This window comes from Thermobia domestica, chromosome 1 (genome assembly GCF_964235325.1).
Source record: "Thermobia domestica chromosome 1, izTheDome1.hap1.1, whole genome shotgun sequence".
Lineage (NCBI taxonomy): Eukaryota > Metazoa > Arthropoda > Insecta > Zygentoma > Lepismatidae > Thermobia > Thermobia domestica.
The window spans coordinates 266,838,358-266,862,888 of NC_137454.1; the positions used below are offsets into that span (position 1 = coordinate 266,838,358).

General features: G+C 33.7%; 1 protein-coding gene across 24 annotated transcripts in view; it reads left to right on the forward strand.

Annotated features, from left to right (window-relative positions):
• CaMKII (Calcium/calmodulin-dependent protein kinase II) overlaps window positions 1-24,531 on the forward strand; it is a 1,422,941-nt gene that overhangs the window by 614,734 nt on the left and 783,676 nt on the right. For 14 of the 24 annotated variants that reach the window (XM_081726364.1, XM_081726368.1, XM_081726431.1 and 11 more), the window contains one exon: window positions 6,205-6,267. The exons of the other annotated variants lie outside the window; for them this stretch is intronic. In XM_081726364.1, coding sequence (XP_081582490.1) covers window positions 6,205-6,267 — 63 coding nt within the window. The remainder of the gene's footprint in view (window positions 1-6,204; window positions 6,268-24,531) is intronic. 24 annotated transcript variants of the gene reach the window in all.

Genomic DNA, 24,531 nt, shown 5'->3' on the forward strand with positions numbered 1-24,531 from the left:
AGTTTCACCCGGTTGCAGCAGCTCATAGTACACCACACCTTTCATATCCCACCATATGCACAGCATAACCTTTGCACAGTGAATATCTCGTTTTGGTTGTGATGGACCTGGTTCACCTGGTTTCACCCAGGCCTTTTTTCGTTTAGGGTTCTCGTAATGGATCCACTTCTCATCACCCGTAATAATTCGATGCAGAAACCCCTTTCTGCTCTGTCGTTGAAGCAGCAATTCGCAAATGGTTTTTCGTCTTTCAACGTTTCTGTCTTTCAATTCATGTGGAACCCAATGTGACATCTTTTGAATCATTTCCATGGCTTTCAAGCGTTTGGAGACTGTTGTTTGATCAACGCCTAATGCTGCTGCAAGTTGTTCCTGCGTTTGACACGAATCCTGCTCGAGCAATGCTGTCAATTCTTCGTCTTGAAATTTTTTTGGCTGTCCAGCTCGCTCTTGGTCTGCCAAGCCGAAATCACCACTTCTAAACCGTGCAAACCACTTCTGACACGTTCGCTCAGCTAGAGTATGGTCACCATACACTTCCACCAAAATACGATGACTTTCAGTCGCACTTTTCTGCATGTTAAAGTAATGTAGCAGGACACCCCGCAAAAACACTTTATCAGGCACAAATTGCGCCATGTTCACTTAACTACAAACTGGTGTTGTTGACGCTTTAATCCACTGCCCTATACTACGAACGATACGCGATGACAGGGGTTTGCAACACATGTGTGGATACACGGAACTGTGGGACGCTCCGTTCGTTGCGCCATCTCTTGTCCACCCGCACGAATTAATTCCTAGACCAAATACAAAAGTACCAAAAGAATAATAATAAAAAGCAGTGAAGTTCTGTCAATTGACTTGTGATGGGTGGTAATGAAAAGTAGGGTGGTACTACCCATAGTAGGATTCTGTGTTCACATATTTAATCTATGGTATATTCTAAATTATTTAATATATTCAGGATTTTTTGTTAAAATATATTCTAATACTACAAGAGATGGTCTCTGACGTTTCTTACCACATGCGGTGGGACAATGCAGCCCCTACTTTGATACCAGTATTACCAACCACGATCACTCTGTCTTATACCATTGATTAAATTGCCACTACAGTTGCACCGAAAAAAACCTTGACACGCGAGTAGTGGCAATGTCACTGCGAGCTGTCAGAGACGTTCTCTTACTGGACGCACTATAGTAAATGGTAATGGAAAGTCATAAGGACAGAATATAAATATGAGTGAATTATTATACACAAAATGATGTAATCATAATACAAGTGTGAAATATGGAAACAATAGTAAAAAAGACAAGCACGAGAGAAACACTAGTGCGTAACTATTCACTGATATTTCGGCAAAAGCAGTGGGGCTAAGTAGATCGTATATTATCACTGAAGAGAAACATAGTAAAAGATAAATGAAGAAGACAGGCAGGAGACAAATCTATTCTAGTCATTATTTACTGATACTTCGGTAAAAAAAAAAAAAAATGTTTGAGTATCGTGTATGATCACTGGAGAGAAACCGAATGTTAAAGTGAATGGGACTAATTGTAGGGAAAAAATCTAATCAAACAAAACCTATGCAGTGTAAACTCAGACAGGTGAGAAACCATGAATAAACTTAATCATATGAGAAATTGTACAGGAAAAACACAAAGGCGAGAACCGAACAATAAAATTCTGGAAAACTTAGAGCTTACATTTAAAAATCGCGTCGAATTTTTCTATATCAGCTCATTGTTACATTTTGCACATAAATTTGTCTCTAAATGCATTATTAGGAGCATTACTTCTACTATTCTATCTAATTACAGTATACGTTTAAACTAGGATAACTTAGATGTAGGATAAATTTTGGATTCTTCATAGCTTCCATTAAACTTGTATCTCTGATCCTTTTTCTATCGTGTTCCTTGTTTAAAAATGAATAAAAAATATATGCAACGATAGCTCTGGTCCGGTTTCATTTTTAAATACTAGCCTGAAGGCGGTTCTTAGCGTTAATAAAATAGACAGCTATGCTGAATGTCACCCAAATTTATTTAATATATCCCAAATTAAGATGGTTTAAACCAGCGTTCCCAATCGGTGGTCTGCGGTACACGTGTGCCGTGAATGGGCCGCTGGTGTGCCGCAAGGAATCGAAACAAAATTATTAATTTTATAGCAATCAAATTGTAAAAAGTAGGGGAAAATGTATATTTGTATTTCACATTACTATGAACCTCTACTATGAATCTACAATTTTAAGTTTCATACCGTGTTACTGTTCTGTACATTTCTAATGTTGAAAAAAGTATTTGTTGTCATTGTTATGACCATTATTGCTTCTTTGTTGTTGCAGACTATTTCGTAGCTTGAAAATTTAAAATATCATTCAATCCTTTCGACAAATTACCTACATTTGTGTTCTAAAAGTAAATGAGATTTGATGGTTCGTTCGTTATTTAGTGATTTTTCTTCTTAGTAAAAGGTTGGATACAGTTTTTAAAAAGAAAGCGTATTTTTTTTAAAAAAAACTTGAGTACAATATTTCATTGCAATTGTTTTCTATTTTTAAATTAAAATGAAAAATAAGCATAATGATTTACCACGGGGGAAAAAACAGTATTCGAGCTTTCTTCTTTGTGAGCAGGAGATCAATAATCACAGAAAAAATACCACTGTGTTTTATATTTACAAATAATATCTTTAAGTGTGCCGCGAGAATCCAAGTAACACCCGTAGCGTGCCGCAAGTTGAAAAAGGTTGGGAAACGCTGGTTTAAACAGACACAAACCAACGGGAAAGGGGGGAGTAGTAAACAGAAAGAATGATTATGTAAATGAATGTCAAAAATAGAAGTGTATAAATCACGATTGCTCGAAAATGGGCCCCGATCTACTTCACTGGCCCCGGGCCCCAGTTTGCCTTACGCCGCCACTGCTACATACTTGTATTCTGAGTTTCTGGAACATCTTCGTTTATCTTATTTGAGTAATATAACTAGTTTTAACAACTTCGACCTCAGAACCGATTGTTCAAATCGTGGGCACGATAGAATTATAATAAATGAAACGTAGAGAAGCAACCAAAACTATCTCAATTGTTACAAAAATATGGGGTTATTTAATTGACTCCGTTATTGATTCTATGATATCCTTTGTACCTAATGACTTCTTAGTCAGTATGTATTTGCTTTCTATTGGAAAGATTAAAATTACTGGCCATTCTTGTCGTTCTAATGTCTGGCGCACTTTTGGTGCATGAGGTCCCGGGTCCGATTCCCAGTGAGAGAGCATTAAACTTACTACAGTGGTTCAGATTACACTTTAAACTGCAGATCTAATTACATATAGTCTTGCTGCTTACAAAGAACCTAAAAAAAAAATCAATGACTTCGTATAACTGATTTAATTACTATATTTTCAATTTTAAGTTTCTATTTATACATATTTCTCAGTACTCTTAAGCAAGTATTACAAATTAACGGTACAGAAAAACTAGGATCTTGAATGTTTTAAATAAAAAAAAAAAAAAAAAAACAATACACAATACACAATACACAGACAAATATACAGATAAATGAACTCCGAACGCAGTTTTGCAACAAAACTTGTTCATCTCTAGTGCTTTGTTTGAAAGTTTACTATCTGAATGGAATTCACTCAAACTTAAGATATGAATTTTTCAAAACAAGCATTATAGGAAACGTGTGTAGTTTATTTTCTTGCTAATAGATGTACATTAATACAATCATATCAGTGACGTTCTTCTGAAAAGAGACGAAGTTCTGGAATTTGGATGATAATTTTCATCCTTTGTCGTTTGACACATAGATTATAGTCATACAATGCTTCAGAATGAGAGTCATTGTATATTTTGATATAGGGGCTGCAAACCATAATTTCGAGAGAGTTAAAAGAAATAAATTGTCATTATTAAGGTTGTGTCGTAGTCTGATCGTACGCAAAGCCACAAAGATACATAACCGTGTCCCTTCCTTTATTTGTGGATGTAAAATTTCACGATATACAGAGCTCTCTCGTGGCTAAACAGTTAGCATAGACGTCGGTGGCGTGGCAGATCCGAATTCGTTTCCCATCGGAACCTAATGTGATTGAGATTCCATGTTAAGCTGTAGATCCATGTCTCATAAAACCTTACTGCTGAAAGGGACGCTAAACTCAAAATGAAATCAAATCAATGTTAATGCATAGAACACAAAAATCAATACTTATCTTAAATGATGAATGTAGTGGCGTAAGGATAATTATAATACTTTATTAGTCTACTGAAAAATAATGAATAGCAAAAACTGCTTACTCGTTCAATCATATTTATTTCTTTAGTGTTTTTAGTTTGAAAGGTTTTAGTACAGTTCTTTGCAATTAACAGGGAAACTATTGCTCTGAAAACTATAATAAAATCTTAGTACTTTAGAATTCCCAGATATTAAATTTTAGAAACGCCAAATGCAGTAAAATAACATAGAGAAAACAGAAATGTGTAAAATACCGAGTCAAAGGTTTGTTCCGACAATCGAGATATGTATATCAAAACCCGAACGTGTATAAAACATTTGAAACATTCAGTGTAGATATGCATATATATACAGGGTGAACCATTTATCGTGAAACACCCTTGTAAATTTTAAACCAATATATAAAAAGCACTGAAATTGGTACGATGCAAATATCAACAGGGGACTTTGACATACTGTGGAATATCACCAGACTAACAGCATTCCAACCCAACATAAAGCTATTTTTTTTTCAAGTAGCACATATTTCGAATGTATACATTAATAGAAAACACAATACCACATTTATTATTCATTGTCACAAACTAAGGACGCTACTGTATCACAAACAAATTTTGGAAGTTTTTGGAACAGTAGTGACACAAGTGATATGTACGGAACAATGCTTATCGGTGGTACCTTAATGTCGAATGTTATAATCATGGTATATTGTATTTCGAAATAATAGGACTAAAGCTATAAGGAACTGAAAATTAGACTTCTTATGAAAGGGTTTTTATTTCAGTAATTGCTTAGGTAAGTGTCATATCCAACTATACAGACAGTTTTCAAAGAAACGTAAGAACGATAATTCCGTTTACAAGATTATGGTATGTCAAACCATTCCGGAGATATGAAAAACATGATCAGAGATTGTTATACTGCTCAAAATAACGTATATGTGGGACATTTCTATGTTGATGGTTGCTTTACCGTCCTTTCCTTCTTAACATTACAGCAACAGTTTGTGATATCTGTTGTTATAGCAATTTCCCGCAATTGCGTAATTTTAAGCGGTGTTGCAAACTTTATCAATGTTTACTATATTTCGGGAACGGTTTTAATATGAAATTGCTGTAAACAGCATTATAATCTTTATGTCTATTAAAAATCATCTATATGATTCAATGTTATACTTATCTGAGCAGTTTCTCGAAGTAAAAGCTTTTAAAGAAAGTTACATTTTTAAAGCCCTTGTAACTTTGTTCCTGTTTATTCAAAATATGCCATGTCATGAATGATCATAGTGTTTGACACTAAGGCCTTTATGATTTACATTACCTCGTAACGGTAGTAGAAGCCTCAAAATTTGTTTGTGATATTGTAGTGTCCTTAGTTTGTAACACTGAATAGTAAATATGGTATTATAAGTTTTCGTTTGATATGTACATTTAAAATATATATAGTAACCTGACGTAGTCATTTGATAACTTATAACTTTATGTAGGGTTAGCAACACTGCTAGTCTGGTGATATTGTAGAGTATGTCGAACAATGTATTCGATTTGGTATTTGAATCGGACAAAATTTCAGCGATTTTAATCTATTAATTTAAATGTTACGAGGGTATTTCAAGGTAAATGGTCCACCTTTTATATATAAGTCCTTTCAGGTTTACTTGCTTATATAACCAGTATATTAGTGTATCATATACGTCCATCATTATTGAGTCTAGAAGTAAACATGGAATCAATAAAGTAATTAAATTCTGAAAATCAAAATACACATTATTTTTAAAATAAGTGATTATAATACCCACCACTAACAATTTTTAACGATTGCTTAAGAAAAAAAATAATAGTTCCACTTAAAAAGTACATTGTTAGTGCTTTGGTTGTTTATATAAGTCGTTTCTCTTTGTTTTTTCTCCTCCTCGCCGGCACAACTTGCCTTATCCTTGAACTCTCCAACAGAAGACAAACTAAACAAGACAGGTGTAGATCGAAGCTCAACAGTTATAGCTAAAGATCCAGAAGGTAGGGTTCCAAAATATTGTAATATTAATTTCTAACTTTTTATCTTTTTCTTTTCTTTTTTCTTTCCTTTTTTGTTAGTTTTAAATTTTAGCTTTAAAATATCACTTACTTTAAATATCATTTTTGAGCATTTGTAATATATATTAGTAATGTTAAGCACTAATTTTAGAATGTACCATTGTTATTCATATGTATTTACGCTAATATCAGTCTTGTTTCTAATGGTCTGCTCTGGCAGTTTATATATATATATATAATGGTGGTAATATGCTGCATGTTAGTGTGGAATCTTTCCACAGCTGGAATGGTTGTGCGGTGCAGTGTCCACATATTTCAGATTCTAAAGATGCAAGGTTTCATGCAGAGAATGATTATAAAATTATTTTATTTATATATCACTTCGTTATAGTTCTCCAAATTTTGGATGGCAAATATGCATATTGTTTGTGTATATATAATATTTAAATAGGCAATTTTATTAGTCTCTAATATGTTAATAGTAAGGATGCCGATCATTTGTATTACGGATTATTGTCTGTATATACGATAGAAAGCTGCAGAGAACTTTTGGTGAACTGAGTACTTTTTACGCAAGGTTTACAATCCATACACTAAGATATTTAAAATATGACAAGAAATCTCCGTGTAATCGTTATACAAACATTGTCTGATGTTGGAGAGTTTATGTTCAGTTTAAATTTTGTGAAATGGAGACTTCAATTATTTTACAGTTATGACTATGATTAGTGATAAACTTGTGGTTATATAATACACATATCGGAAAGGAAAGACTACATGCTCAGACATTCATGTTCCATAGAAGGAAAACAATTTACTTAATCAAAAATTAAATATTTAATATTATACAGCAGACATTGTGTTTTGATGCATGATAAAGGCCGAAAATAGAAATAATATATTTCATGACAATAATATCCCTTTATGAAGTAAATAAAAAGAATTAGTGTGAAATAAATTAGCCTTAATACTAAGTTATGCTTTTGTTTTTATTCAAGGTTTATTTATTTTGTTGATGCTGTTCGTTTTGTGCGTATATAAACATTGTATTATAAGTTTCTCATTGTGTTGTTCAATATATGTTCCATATATGTATGCTCGTTCACAGATGGTCATTTGCAGGTGTAGTGGTCGTGTAGAAATATACATGTGCTATTTGTATGTACGAGTGTACACTGTACATGTGTGTGTGAGTGAGTGAGTATCTGCTGTATGTATGTATGTGGAATTGATGGATAATTATCTGCTTTATTTAAAATATTACAATTAGAATTTCTATTGTGGGAAACAAAGCTGTTACTTGAAAAGAAACTCATTGAACAGTAATTAGATTATTAATAATGTTTATCATATTGATCAGTGCATGCGAAAAGCATATTTGCGTTTTGCGTATAAAATAATTATTACTACCTGTGAAGTTGTCACATTCCTAACTCGGCCACTTGCTTAATTTGGCCACTTATTCTAACGGCTGTGTTGATTATCGTACTGCTGTTATCATACCGCAAGACGGCCAACGTGAGAAATTTATACGGTAGCTTATTATTGTTGCCCAAACTTATTGAAGAAGTAACTGCCAAGCCAACGTATTGACTGGGTAGCCGTCGTTTATCTGCGTTGTACACCGCAAATCAATGTACCATATTTCTTGTGAACTTATTTGTTGATGGTACTTAGCTTATGGCGTAACGAATTGTAATTTTTTTATTTATTCATGCAGAACATCGGCAGATTGTAGAAAATCTGTGGTATTCTTGTCTGTTTTTAGTTTTTTAAACACTTTTTTTGTACCATAATTTTTCACTTCATTGGGAAAAGTTAGAAGGTTTAATTATGTTATAATGATTGACGAATTTATGTATTGATACAAACAAACTAATTACTTAAGTCGTACGTGCAGATAGTTATTCACGACATATAACTTATGAGTACCTGGAATATTTAATCCTGTGGCTACTCTTTTAGACATTAAATCATTTCTTCTCGTTGAAGTTTGGAATAATTTTTGTTGATTTTTACGGCTTATATCATCATTTTTCAAAATTCTACAAAACACAAAACTGATACTAGCATATTACTTCGTAACATTTTAATACTTACTATAGTAAATACTATAATCTAAAATGAGTGTCAGTTCCATAACGTTGTTCATAGTTGAATATACTACATAGAAACATGTTGTATTACAATCTATTTTCATTGCTCAACAATGTAATTGACTTCTTGCCAATGCTTGACGTTTTGAGACGAGGGTAGAAGGAGAAAGAAATCACGTTCTCATTGGGAATAGAAACCAGGGCATTCGGTTGCTAAGAAGTCTCCACACCGATTAGGGCACCATGGTTTTACCTTGTATTTTGAATTGTAGATTTTCTTCTTTTAAACAGTAAAAGTTATATAAGGTTTAAATCGTACCTTAATTTTTGTAGCAGGTTGTACAGTTAAAACCCTTTAAAATACCATATTCGTTTCCTCTATTTCTATCAAACTTGTCGCTAAATACGTTATAGAAACCATTAATTCCCTCTACAATTGTAAATTTGATCCGAACGTAAACATATTGTGTATTCCTAATTAGAATATAGGCATACGCAGAGTGATGATTATTCCAGTTGGAATGAAAGAAATAAGAATACATGCGTGAAACTTTGAGTGTATATAGATTGTCTGTTATTATCAACGTTTATATCCGTCAGGATGATACTTACGTTTTCTTGCATTCATCATGTATTGTAACATCCACGTAAAAGTAGCTGGTTCATGTCACTTAAATGTAGTTCTCTGTTGATTTCTCGCTATTGTATTAGTCGCGTACTTTAAACCGAAGTTAGAAAGTAACAAGCATAGATCTCCCGAGATGAAGAGAAAAAAGGTTCCCTTTCTTGAGTGCGTTATAAATTCGAATTAATTGAATAACTATGTTTCTGTTTGTGCCTTACTAATTTATTAGTTTTGTTTACTATAAAGATAAATGACATCAAACTTATTATCTCCTTGAAAATTCAAATGCTTGATATTTCTCCTTTTCTGTAGCCGAAGCATAGGCCTTGGTAAAATCTACGAATATTTAGCAAACGACGTCGTTCATGCTCTTACGTTTTCCTTAATATTTGTCTGATTGAGCATATCTGATCCAATATTGGCTTGTCTGAAGCCATATTGATGATTTCTGATTACTTCATGTACTTCCAGAGTTAGGCTCTACAAGAACGTTTAAATCTTGTTGCAGGTTGCGAGTGTGGACATTCCTTAGTCTTAGTCTATCATACTTTTCCCTACCTACGTATTATTATCAAAATAATCGAAACGTCATTCAGTGTAACAATCAATTTCCTCAGCGAGGAGAAAGGTAGATATCAGCTCCGGGGTGTGAGCTCTAGAACTGACAACAAATGTTCAATAATATTGAGGTTTGGGGAATGGGTGGCCGAATGAGGTGGCGTTGTAGTTTTTCGCGATATTCATGAATCCGTGCTTCAACAGCTCTATCAGTGAGAAAAAGTGCACTGTCATATTGGAAAACTGCTTCATAGGTTGGAAACAAGATTTGGACTGTACGATGCTTGTTTTTGTCTAACATATCCACATAATCACTGGAAGTAATCCGCCCTGTGAACGAAATTACAGGACCCATTCAATTGCAGCAGACAGCATCACAGAGCCGCCCATGTTTCACAGTAGGGAGGAGACAATCCGGAGCATACGAAGTAAATTTCTGTGAATGTCCATCGTACGAAAGCATAACCTGTTGCTGGAATCAAAGTAAAAGACGGCTTATCACACCATATTACGCGTTTCCAATCATCGATAGGACTTTTTGCAAGTTCTTGGCACAACTATTTCGTAGCATTACCTGTAATCAGCAGTTTGGAAATTGGAACCAGACCACCGATGATAAGCAACTTTCGTCAGACTGTGATTGTTGCAATAAGTTGTTCAAAGTGCTGATTGAGTTCCCAGTCACTTTTGGTGGATTCGTTTTACGGTCCTTGGTAATAATCCTCTTCAGTGTTCCGCGACCACTGTCACTGAGGCTTCTCTTCCATTCACTATTACCTTTTCGTCGATGTTGTTTTGCCATTAGGTCCGTAGACCGTCATCACATTAAGACTTTACTATTCACAACATCAATCACCTTAAGATACCTTGTCCAAACTATCCTTCTACCCACAATGGCCTCTTTGAAATTTAGAGATATCTGCATGTCGGGCATCGCTTGTCCGCTTCAGCACCTGCCTCCATTTTACTTTCGGTGTACTACAGATGATCATCAACCAGACCACTTTACTTACACGTGGCAATCTACAAGTGTTTTTATTATTAGATAACCATATAAATATATATTCAAAATGTATTAAGTGTTGGTTTGCATACTGGTTTATCTAGCTAAGAAGTGTTGTACAATTTTGAAAAATATCTTCATGTCAGTATAGACTTGTAACGAATGTGGGAATGTGGTATATATACATAAATTGTTTAGTAATTTATAGCTACTATTTTGGTGTTATTCGGAATCCTTTCACTAGTGCAGTTGAGATGTGCTCTGTTGCTGAAAGTTTCATTTATTCTTTGTGACTATTTTGAATTGAAGTATCTATCTGATGCCCTGTTTGGCTTCTTTAATCAGTTCGGAGTGTGTCTTTCTATTTCGGTAAGTTTCTGCATATTCCTTCCATTATTTTGTGATTCCTTTCTTGGAAGAACGTTCCTCTTTCCGTACTCTGTAAGTTTTGTTGCCTTTTGATTCACTAAAGAGAGATCTACATATGAACTCTCCTTGTATTCAATTTGATCATATATCTCCACATGTATTGACAGTATATTAGTTTTCTGTGCCTGTATCTTTGCTAGATTTCTGAGCTTCTTGTGTTAAAAGTCTTTATTTTATATTCTGTGCGGAGTTCTCCATTAAATGCAATATTTGTTTCGTTAGGCAGATCTTACTTGTTTTATGTTGTTTACATGCATATTCATTTGTTGCTGATATATCTTTCTTTGTTCTTTCTTATTTTTATATGTGATTGCTTTTCGTCCCTTGCTCATTGAAATTTATTCCTAGTGTTCTACGTTTCCTTAGTTTATTTAGCTTCTCAATATTGCTTGAAACTCTTTCTTCGTCAAACTCAACTGGCTTTTCACTAACAATTGGTTAGGATTTGAATCTGTGTCCGCTTTTGGTTATAAGTCGTGGTTACTCTTACTTAATCTTCTTTCTTTCTTCCTCCATATTTTATCGTTTCACTAAGATATAATTTATTTGGTATCTGTCGTTGCTGTGAGTAGTAATTGCGTGACCTGATCTAACTTTGGACTTTGACCCCGACCGTATAACGTCATACGTCAAAGGTCAATGATCTTGGCCCGGGGTCAATGACCTAGGGGTACCTAGGACCACCCCCTCTAAATTTTGGCAGGGGTACCTTGGCCCACCCCCTAAATTTTGGCAGGGGTACCTAGGACCACCCCCCTTAAATTTTGGAAATTGCCAAATCTAAAAATTTGGTATGGTAGCCTAGGACCATAGTATGTACCTCTATCAGTATTGGGGGTCTATGTCGTTCCCTTTCATGGGTAAAAAATTGCCAAAAATTCAAATTTCGGAGGTTTTTCACCTAATTTCTCCCCTTTTATGAGGTGTTATTATCCCATATGGTTATATGGGCGTATACAAGGGTCCATTCCCTTTTATAAGACATGGGTATATTTGTGCACCCTTGAAAAATTTGGGAGGGGTACCTTGGCCCACCCCTTAAATTTTGGAAATTGACCAATTTAAACATTTGGTATTATAGTATTGGACCCTAACATGTATTATGATAAATTTGGGTGGTCCACCTCGTCCCCTTTTAGGGATACAAAATTGCCAAAATACAAACGTAAGCAATACGTTGTACCACGTGTTTGGTCTTTTGGCCCAATTTATCCTCATGGATGAGGTCCTATTACCTTATATGGTTATGTATAGGGGTCCATTCCCTATCATAAGACATAGGTACATTTGTGCACCCCTTTAAAAATTTGGGAGGGGTAATTTGGCCCACCCCTTAAATTTTGGAAATCGCCCATTTTATATATTTGGTATTATAGTATAGGACCCTAATATATATTACTATAAATTTGGGTGGTTCACCTCGTTCCCTTTCATGGGTACGAAATTGCCAAATTTTAGTACAACCACGTGTTTGGTTTTAGCTCAATTGATCCCCTTGGATGAGGTCCTATTACCTTATATGGTTATATGGACATGTATATTGGTCCATTTCCTATTATAAGACATAGGTACATTTGTGCATCCCTTTAATTTTTTTGGGAGGGATACATTGGCCCACCCCTTTAATTTTGGAAATTGCCCATTTTATATATTTGGTATTATAGTATAGGACCCTAATATAGATCACTATAAATTTGGGTGGTCCACCTCGTTCCATTTTAGGGGTACAAAATTGCCAAATTTTAGTACAACCACGTGTTTGGTTTTTGGCCCAATTTATTCCCTTGGATGAGGTCCTATTACCTTATATGGTTATATGATCATGTATAGTGGTCCATTCCCTATCATAAAACATAGCTACATTGATGCACCCCGGGAGGGGTACCATGGCCAACCCCCTTAAAGTTTGGAAATTTTCCAGTTTAAGCATTATAGTACAGGTATTATAGTACAGGACCTCAACATGTATCATGATAAATTTGGGTGGTCCACCTTGTTCCCTTTCATGGGTAAAAAAATTGCCAAAATATAAACATAAGCAATATGTTGTACCATGTGTTTGGTTTTTGGCCCAATTTCTCCCCTTTGATGAGGTTCTATTACCTTATATGGTTATATGGTCATGTATATGGGTTTATTTCCTATCTTAAGACATGAGTACATTGATGCACCCTTTAAAAATTTGGGAGGGTTATCTTGGCTCATCCACTCGGTTTTAGAAATTGTTTAATATAAGCATTTGGTATCATAGTACAGGACTTCAATATGTATCACTATAAATTTGGATGGTCCACCTCGTTCCCTTTCATGGGTAAAGAACTACCAAAAATCAAATTTCGGAAGTTATTGACCCCGTTTGATAAGGATTTAACACGTTATATGGGTATGTACAGAGGTTTATTACCTTCATATGTTTATGTTCCCTTTTAAATTTGGGAATTATCAAATAACAAAATTCGGTAAACGTTTTCTAGAACCATTGTAGATGTTGGTGTTCCTCTTATGGCCAAATATTCAAAATTTAAAGGTTATTGACCGGCTTTATTATTGAATAAGTACAGGATTTATTACTTTTTCATAAGACACAGGTGTATTGTGTACCGATCTTAAATTTTGGGAGGGGTACATTTCTTATTGTCGTATCAATAATTGGTAATTGTTCTTAAAATTGGATAGTATTTCATTCATTGAGTAAATCATTGTCAAATATGAGTATGATCACGTGATCAGTTATGATGGGATTAGGAGTCCAGGACATTGGTACATTGAAAGTTTGTAGGATAATTTGAGAATTGTCAAATGAAATTGCGTCATTGGTTTTGATTATTCCCGCCAAATATAAACGTAAGCAATACGATGTACCACGTGATTGACCTTGATGAGGTAGTGTACAGGGATTCATTTCCTTTGTTGTGGTACTTCTTAAGTTTGAGTACACACTTGCAGAAAACAGTTGGTTCTACTCAGGTAAACAATTGACAGACATTATTGCCCTTATTGAACATATAATGATATGATTAATTCTAAGACTTAGGTATATCGAGAGAAGTATTCTTTAAATTTGGGAATTGTGATAAACAGAACTTTAACATAAGGCGCGAAATTTGAAACAATACTTTGAACTTTAGTCACAGCTCATAGTCTAAGATCATTTGTGGTGATTGATTGGACCTTGAGCTTTAGAAATCTGATAGCTAACCTTATTGAATCTTATGACTCATAGTCTTAAGGGAATACATGCTACAACACTGAAATTTAGTCACAAGGTGATGTAATCTGACACTGGCAAAGTTATTGTTGATGCAATTTGATTGGTTGATCACTATCTTTCGTGCAATCTAATTGGCTGATCACTGTCTTTCGCGCAATCTGATTGGTTGATGATTTTCAAATCTTTGCTGCATTCAGTTTTCTTTTGTTTAACATTTAAAAAGCTTTTGAAATTTTTGTTTAAAAATTTTTTTGTTTGAAACTTTGGTTTGACATTTCTTCGTTTGACATTTTTAGTTTCGAAATTTTTGTTAGAAATTTTTTTTGAAATTTTTGTTTCTAAATTTTTTGTTTGAAACTTTGGTTTGAAATTTTTTTCGTTTGAAATTTTTAGTTTGAAAATTTTTGTTTCGAAATTTTTGTTTGAAATTTTTATTTCAAAATTTTTGTTTTAAAATTTTTTGTTTGAAATTTTTGTTTCAAAGTTTGGTTTGACATTTTTAAAAGTTCGTGCACTCATTATTAAAGAACTGGAACTGTTTAGAACAGAAACCTCTGGCAACATTGTTAATCATGGTGCAATAGTACACGTCAGAACATGATAATGCAACGTCATCAGTTTTTGCATCATATATAAGTATCGTTCGAGTTAGTATTCATGATAACATCATCATGGCTACTTGTCTGCAGTTTCTAAACACACGTGATGTGATAAAATCATTTACCAAGATTACTGATTTACAACAGAATGTACCTTATAGAATCTTAGCTAGCCAAAAAATCCCTTCAAAGTTTGGATTAAGAATCGTAGGGAAGCTTGAAAATGATAAGAATATAATTTTACCAGCAAGATATTTACCCATGGAAGCATCAAAATAAGAATAACTGCTGCGTTTCTTAAATACTGGATCTGTATCTTTATGTTACAAAGGATTCTTGGGTCGAAGTCATCAATTTGAATTTAGTACACAGCCAGTTTCGTCAGCAATTGTGATGAAATCATGAATTCAAACGTCAGCACATTTCTTTCCTATGACGTCAGCCGTAGTTCTATAAATCAGCAAATACAGTGTTATCCCATGAAATCATTTGAGCAAAGCGTTTCAGCAGGAAAGATGTGTACTTCTAACGATAAAGAATTCATCTTCGCAAGCTATTATCCAATAAATATATTTAAAACAAAACATGTGATGATTGGTATCAGTGCTAGAACATTTGAACCTGTGATTCGATTGGGCAAAGCAGAACAATTTGGTGTACAATTGAACTTTGAAGAATAGCAAATATTATGTTCACGAATCGACCAAATGAATGACTATTTTCATGACGAGCTAAATGTGACCATAGTCAAATCATTAGGCTCAAATGAAGTGGTGCCGCGTACAGCCCTCGAAGAGAAGATGGTGCTGTTACGTAAAAAGAGACATTGCATGTCCCTCGCAACATGGTGTATCTAACGCAAACGGAACGGAACAAATTCATCAACGTATTCCAGTGTGTTAAACATGCAGTGGAAGTGTGCAACAAAACAAGTATATTCCTGAAAAAGTACTATTTTGAGAAATGTGTCATGCATATTGTACAACATGTATCTAGATGTTGTGATGGTTGTCAACATAGTTCGTGGGTGCATACCTGTATTGATAAACAGTTTATTTGTGATCAAATGGATATTGAGTTTCCACCAATTGATATTACAATAGACCTTAAAAGACTTCAACTGGAATTAAAATTATACGCTAAAGACAAACTAGTGCGAGAAGTTCAAAATACATTGTATCGACAATATCCAGATCCTTTATCTGGTATGGATGTATGTGATTAACCAGTGCAGTGTAATAAAATGATCCATTTCAATGATTTGTGTTTTTCATTTCAAGTACAACCCCATGTTCTGACGTGTACTATTACACCATGATAAACAATGTTGTTCTAAACAGTTCCGGTTCTTTACTAATGAGAGCACAAACTTTTAGAAATGTCAAACCAAACTTTGAAACAAAAATTTCAAACAAAAAATTTTCAAACAAAAATTTTGAAATAAAAATTTCAAACAAAAATTTTTCAAACAAAAATTTCGAAACAAAAATTTTCAAACTAAAAATTTCAAACGAAAAAAATTTCAAACCAAAGTTTCAAACAAAAAATTTAGAAACAAAAATTTCAAAAAAAATTTCTAACAAAAATTTCGAAACTAAAAATGTCAAACGAAGAAATGTCAAACCAAAGTTTCAAACAAAAAAATTTTTAAACAAAAATTTCAAAAGCTTTTTAAATGTTAAACAAAAGAAAACTGAATGCAGCAAAGATTTGAAAATCATCAACCAATCAGATTGCGCGAAAGACAGTGATCAGCCAATTAGATTGCACGAAAGATAGTGATCAACCAATCAAATTGCATCAACAATAACTTTGCCAGTGTCAGATTACATCACCTTGTGACTAAATTTCAGTGTTGTAGCATGTATTCCCTTAAGACTATGAGTCATAAGATTCAATAAGGTTAGCTATCAGATTTCTAAAGCTCAAGGTCCAATCAATCACCACAAATGATCTTAGACTATGAGCTGTGACTAAAGTTCAAAGTATTGTTTCAAATTTCGCGCCTTATGTTAAAGTTCTGTTTATCACAATTCCCAAATTTAAAGAATACTTCTCTCGATATACCTAAGTCTTAGAATTAATCATATCATTATATGTTCAATAAGGGCAATAATGTCTGTCAATTGTTTACCTGAGTAGAACCAACTGTTTTCTGCAAGTGTGTACTCAAACTTAAGAAGTACCACAACAAAGGAAATGAATCCCTGTACACTACCTCATCAAGGTCAATCACGTGGTACATCGTATTGCTTACGTTTATATTTGGCGGGAATAATCAAAACCAATGACGCAATTTCATTTGACAATTCTCAAATTATCCTACAAACTTTCAATGTACCAATGTCCTGGACTCCTAATCCCATCATAACTGATCACGTGATCATACTCATATTTGACAATGATTTACTCAATGAATGAAATACTATCCAATTTTAAGAACAATTACCAATTATTGATACGACAATAAGAAATGTACCCCTCCCAAAATTTAAGATCGGTACACAATACACCTGTGTCTTATGAAAAAGTAATAAATCCTGTACTTATTCAATAATAAAGCCGGTCAATAACCTTTAAATTTTGAATATTTGGCCATAAGAGGAACACCAACATCTACAATGGTTCTAGAAAACGTTTACCGAATTTTGTTATTTGATAATTCCCAAATTTAAAAGGGAACATAAACATATGAAGGTAATAAACCTCTGTACATACCCATATAACGTGTTAAATCCTTATCAAACGGGGTCAATAACTTCCGAAATTTGATTTTTGGTAGTTCTTTACCCATGAAAGGGAACGAGGTGGACCATCCAAATTTATAGTGATACATATTGAAGTCCTGTACTATGATACCAAATGCTTATATTAAACAATTTCTAAAACCGAGTGGATGAGCCAAGATAACCCTCCCAAATTTTTAAAGGGTGCATCAATGTACTCATGTCTTAAGATAGGAAATAAACCCATATACATGACCATATAACCATATAAGGTAATAGAACCTCATCAAAGGGGAGAAATTGGGCCAAAAACCAAACACATGGTACAACATATTGCTTATGTTTATATTTTGGCAATTTTTTTACCCATGAAAGGGAACAAGGTGGACCACCCAAATTTATCATGATACATGTTGAGGTCCTGTACTATAATACCTGTACTATAATGCTTAAACTGGAAAATTTCCAAACTTTGGGGGTTGGCCATGGTACCCCTCCCGGGGTGCATCAATGTAGCTATGTTTTATGATAGGGAATGGACCACTATACATGATCATATAACCATATAAGGTAATAGGACCTCATCCAAGGGAATAAATTGGGCCAAAAACCAAACACGTGGTTGTACTAAAATTTGGCAATTTTGTACCCCTAAAATGGAACGAGGTGGACCACCCAAATTTATAGTGATCTATATTAGGGTCCTATACTATAATACCAAATATATAAAATGGGCAATTTCCAAAATTAAAGGGGTGGGCCAATGTATCCCTCCCAAAAAATTTAAAGGGATGCACAAATGTACCTATGTCTTATAATAGGAAATGGACCAATATACATGTCCATATAACCATATAAGGTAATAGGACCTCATCCAAGGGGATCAATTGAGCTAAAACCAAACACGTGGTTGTACTAAAATTTGGCAATTTCGTACCCATGAAAGGGAACGAGGTGAACCACCCAAATTTATAGTAATATATATTAGGGCCCTATACTATAATACCAAATATATAAAATGGGCGATTTCCAAAATTTAAGGGGTGAGCCAAAGTACCCCTTCCAAATTTTTAAAGGGGTGCACAAATGTACCTATGTCTTATGATAGGGAATAGACCCCTATAAATAACCATATAACCATATAAGGTAATAGGACCTCATCCATGAGGATAAATTGGGCCAAAAGACCAAACACGTGGTACAACGTATTGCTTACGTTTGTATTTTGGCAATTTTGTATCCCTAAAAGGGGACGAGGTGGACCACCCAAATTTATCATAATACATGTTAGGGTCCAGTACTATAATACCAAATGTTTAAATTGGTCAATTTCCAAAATTTAAGGGGTGGGCCAAGGTACCCCTCCCAAATTTTTCAAGGGTGCACAAATATACCCATGTCTTATAAAAGGGAATGGACCCTTGTATACGCCCATATAACCATATGGGATAATAACACCTCATAAAAGGGGAGAAATTAGGTGAAAAACCTCCGAAATTTGAATTTTTGGCAATTTTTTACCCATGAAAGGGAACGACATAGACCCCCAATACTGATAGAGGTACATACTATGGTCCTAGGCTACCATACCAAATTTTTAGATTTGGCAATTTCCAAAATTTAAGGGGGTGGTCCTAGGTACCCCTAGGTCATTGACCTTTGACCTATGACGTCATAAAGGCCGGGATCAAAGTCCAAAGTTAGATCAGGTCACGCAATTACTACTCTGTGCTTATTCCAAATACCCTATTGTTCATTACTGGAAAGAAGTAGTAGTTATCACAAGATTTTTCGTTTGTACAAAACCTAACTGACCTTGCTCCTCGAGCGTTCTTATCATCTTGGCCCGAATTTGCCAATGATATCATTCTCTGTTGCCAAAAATAGCATCCCAATATTCCATAACATTTTTTCTTTTTTATTTATTTATTTATTTCCCCTTTTCTTATATTTTTAATGCGTACTATATTGAGTATATTTCTTTCCTCTTTTCTTATAATTACCCAATGTTTTATCTTTGCTGTTGGAAATGGGAAATATACCTATACATTAATCAAGCCAAAATTTCTTGGTTCTACCCTTTTCTTGAATATGATTATCCGTTCGAAGTATTTCTCTTTCATATCTTGTTTAAAATAATACCTACTTCGACTATTCCATTTGTTTCTGCTGATAAAATAGTTTTGTAGTTTCCACTTCAAGGGTCCCCTACGTCATGTCGTCTTATTTTCTTTTTGCTCTAGGTTATGTTTCTTCTGATTTCGTGATGTTTTCCATTATCTTGACCTGTGAAAAAAATCTGAAATTCCAGATCTCACGAGGAAGCACAGTTTCGATTCGTATCCTTGTCGAGAACAACGTTGGGTTTTGCTTTCCATTTATCTTGCAATGAAACAGCTACTGATGACTTTCATCCATCCCGGTTTATGTTCAATTCTACACCTCGCCGGCAATAATCATCTTAGAAAGTGAATGGAGGGCTGCTGCCCTCCATAATTGGAACACACTTGTCTGTCTCTTCTGCTTGTATGGTCCTTCTGATAGCTACGCTGCTGACGACGTAGACCTTTACTTGGAGTATGTACGCTCCTTGCCCGACATTCTAAGTACTGTCGATAAGGCTACGTTCCATTCAAGAAAGACACAACTATATAGGCATATAATATAATCTCACTTGCATGATACCATTGTTTTCACTTATATCGGAGCTTGTACTGAATAAGAAAACCTAGAATGTAATACAACTTTCGTGTTTTAGATTATTATCGTCTTTAATTATCTTGTCCTCTGTATTGTTATTAATTATCTTCTGTTTATATTATTATCGTCATATATTATTTTATTGTTACGGTATTTGCCAGAACATGTCGGTAATTTTTTTTTGTATTGCTAATGAAGGAAATATGAGATAATAATTAATAGTATAGTATCACCAGAAATGTTATGCTAGCTTGCGTCCCCGTCAAGACGATTAGTTACATTAAGTTACAAATAAACGATTAAGTTTTGTCTATTTTTAACTAGTGTTATACCTATTTCCTCAGAATTGTAATGATCTATACAGCTAGGCAATAGTACGTTTATACTATCGGCTACGTATCATACAGAAGACTCTTCCCAAGCTTGTAGTGATATATAAGTTAAAGAAATGGCAACGACTGTACGCCCGTTTCAGAATAGTAAACAGTAAATTTTAAAATTGTATTATTATTATGATTATTTCATTTCAATTATTCTTTACTGTAGTATTCACTTTACTAACGTGTCTCACGCTAAAGTTTAATAAGATTCTCTCTTCTTCAATGGAAATGCCTGTGTTTTGTAAGGAAGTGCGTAAGAAGGTTGTTTATTTATTATTTTCTGTGCCACCCATTTTCCAGAAACACTCCAGTCTAATAAAGTACAGTATTAATACCAATATCTAAACAAAGTTTTATTAATAATTGTTAAATAATTTAGCATGATTTATCATAAAGTTAAACATTAGAGAATACAATTTTTAGCAATTAATCACAACATGCACTTCACGGCTTGGTAATCACAATTTGTTATGTAATTGAACTTACTTCACTATTAGAAAGTAAATACTTATGTATATACGTCGAATATTAAAGATGTAATTGAAAAATCAAGTAAATAGAAGACTAAGTGCTAAATTCGAACACCAATCTTCATATCTCGTGAGAAAGATATTTCTTCATATTAAATTATACTTACCACACGAGACTAGTTTTGTAAAAGATATTGCTTTCTTCCAATTTGTCTAATTACGCTTCCTTAGAACTGTTGTTATATTTATTATTGGTAACATACGGGATTAGGATTTTTTAGATATGGAATTCATCGGAAAAAAAATGAAGGAAAAAGGTACTAAAATAAGGCGAAAAGAGGAGAGAAAAAGATGGTATTTTGCTCTACTATTTTCATAGTTCCTCCTGTATCAAATTAGAAAAATACAAACAAACTACATATATTTGTGTAATATACACTTCATAACATTAAACATCTCTTTAATTATTTTATATATAAGTGTGTTTATGTTGGAAGATAAAACACGTTTGAAGACGCACAGCCACCGAGACCAGTGGGGGCAAGCTTGCTGTTCACTTGGAATGGCAGCTCTCCTGATGATGGAAATTCGAGATTTCGATTCCTCTGAAGACTAACATCAAGCATTTCCTCGAGTAAACCATTTCACTGTTGCCTCGCGTAAGTAGATTACTTGCTGTTCTTTTTCTGAACATGGTTCCATCTTTTAACGTTATTTGTAACCTTGGATGCTAAACACTGTCTACAAATCATGAATCTTCTATGACTGAACATTACTGCACCTTGAAAGTTCCATCTGCATCGGTTGGATCCATAGACGATATAAACCGCTTGATTTTGTCAAAATTCTTGCACAAGAGACAGGACATTCAATACACGGTGACCAGGAAATTCGGAATAATATTTTGAAAAATAGCACTGAAAGCAGAGGAAAACAAGAGATTGCGGGTAGATTAAAGTAACAAAGCGCTCTTCCTCCCCCCACCCCCCAAAATAGAAAATTATCTCTTTCCAACAATCAACATTTAATTCATTCGGCCTTGTCGGAGAGCTTACTTCTGCTCGAAAAGGGAAAAAAAAAAAAAAAAAAAAAAAAAAATGCACACCTAAAAATCTTGACACTAGTAATATACAATTTCTCCTTGTTATCGGACCATTTTCCGGCCAATTCAAATATATTTTTGTATTGTATTCTCTCAAAAATCTTCCACCTACTCTTATATTCACACAATGAATCTTGCCTTTTTATGTGAAATCATCTTTCATCTTGGTTTATTTAATTGATTTTGTGTATGGAGTATTTATTTATTTATTTATTTGTTTGTTTCTGAGACAAAATATAATGATTTAATAATTTTACTTAGGCGCCATATTTTAATTAATTAATTAATTTATTTTTACTGGCGATTTATGAAGTATTCAATGATCCAAGGAATATCATAGCATTCAAGTAGGAAAAACAAAATTTGGAAAACACTGTGAACAACTAGTTAGCAATCAAGTTATTTTCATATTGTTCATGATGCATTTGTTCCCTAATCTGTTTATTACATTGTTTTTCTGTTATAAACTATAACAATATGACATACAGATTGCTTCCACAATTTTCTTGTACCATTTGAGTTCAGTATTTGCATTCTCAATTGCTTGCTTGTTTGACGAAGTAGTTACAGCTATTTATTGCTATGACTTTCTTCAAATTAGTATTTTCGATTTCCCATGAGTGAGTTTTCGTAAGTTCTACTAAAGACCAATATTAAAAGGTGAAGATAAAATCTCAGTCCCCATGCAAAATTTCTGATCCTCTTGTAATACTTCTGCAAAATTCGTATGCTGATTTATGTATTTGACAGCTCGCTACCTCTTGTAGATACGCACGCTTCCTGCAAGAAATGACATATATGTATGTAAATAGTGTTACAATTTTAAATTTGATGTAACATTACGAATAAAATATCGCTTTTCTAATAGGCACTGTTATTCACTAATCACATTGAAATTACTATGTATCCACCATTAAAAAATCATCACAAAACATAGTGTTATGCATTTACTTTCACCGTAGAGCAGCTTGTGGTCGTGATAATAGATAGGTTCTTGACATTGATGAAACCACAAGCAACCATCTTCTTACAGGAGCTGAAAGTTCGTCAGGTGGCAGGAGACGTCGCTTAGGTCCCTGGGCATTTGGTATGTTGTGTTGTAATAGCGATGATAGCAATGTTTTGGAGGCCCAAACAGCAGAAGAGAAAAGAGAACTTTTTGCTGAATATCACTAAGATTGAATTGTTTTATTGACATCAGAAATGGACACAGTAAATACAATACCTCTAGTAAATTGAAGAATTTTCCAATATTTTAGTCTTCGCACTACAAGATTTATTATTACTATTATTTTTTAATCGTGTGTATTTTACTTCTGAACTTGTGTTTAGAGCACATTACTAGGAAAAGAAAGTATAAAGCAGATCACATTGAAATTAAGAAGAAAAAGAAAGAAAAAAACAAGATTTTAATCACTGTATCCTGTCGTCTCTTAACGGTTGTTTTAATTCAGCTTAGGTTTCTTATTTCTTTCTTTCTTTATTTATTTGGTTTTAAATGTAATATATTAAAATGCATTCAGCTTGAAGAACTAGAATAAAGCCATTGACCGATTCACCGAAGATGTGTGTTCATGTGTTGTACATATTTTGGAAGTATGTAAAAGCGGAAAAGAAATAGCGATGGTGTTCTTCGTTTTTACCATGAATACAATTTTTACGTAAAATATTTGCAAGTGACTGATTGTAACAGAGGTATTCATTGAACACATTTTATGAATTATAGAATGTTTCTGTAAACACAATTCAAGAAATCTTTATAAAACAATTTGTGTTCATATGTGCATAATCTCCGTTCGAAAATTGTAGCCTTCATGGAGTTGAGTATAACAATAAGGTAAGCAAGATTTTACATGTGCTTTTACTGAAATATAAGATAACAAAGTTTCTGGTCACAATCTCCAATAAGAGTACAAATATTACATTTCAACCAAAATATATTAATGCATGTATTAAGTTCGTTGTAACAAACCATACAATTTTAATTTTTCTATTAATGACAGATTTGACATTTACCAGTTACTTATGAGCTTTAGTCACCATGTGTTTTAGTGAAAGCAGGTTAGTCTCAAAAGACACACAAATGGTATCGAAAATCGGATTTTAACCTAATCTAACAAATGCGGAGAAATTTGTCTTTCTTAATATAAGTGTGTGTCAGTTTTTTTAAGTTCGAGTACCGATTATTAACTTTTTAAAGAATTTGTTTCAAAACTTCTTAATTCGCAAGTAAAGTGTATATATTCTACGTAGGACAAAATGTCCAAAAAACTTGACTGGATAGAAGAAAAGCCTATTATATAGTAAGAAGACAGACAAGATTTAGAATTTGATCAGCTAGGACGAG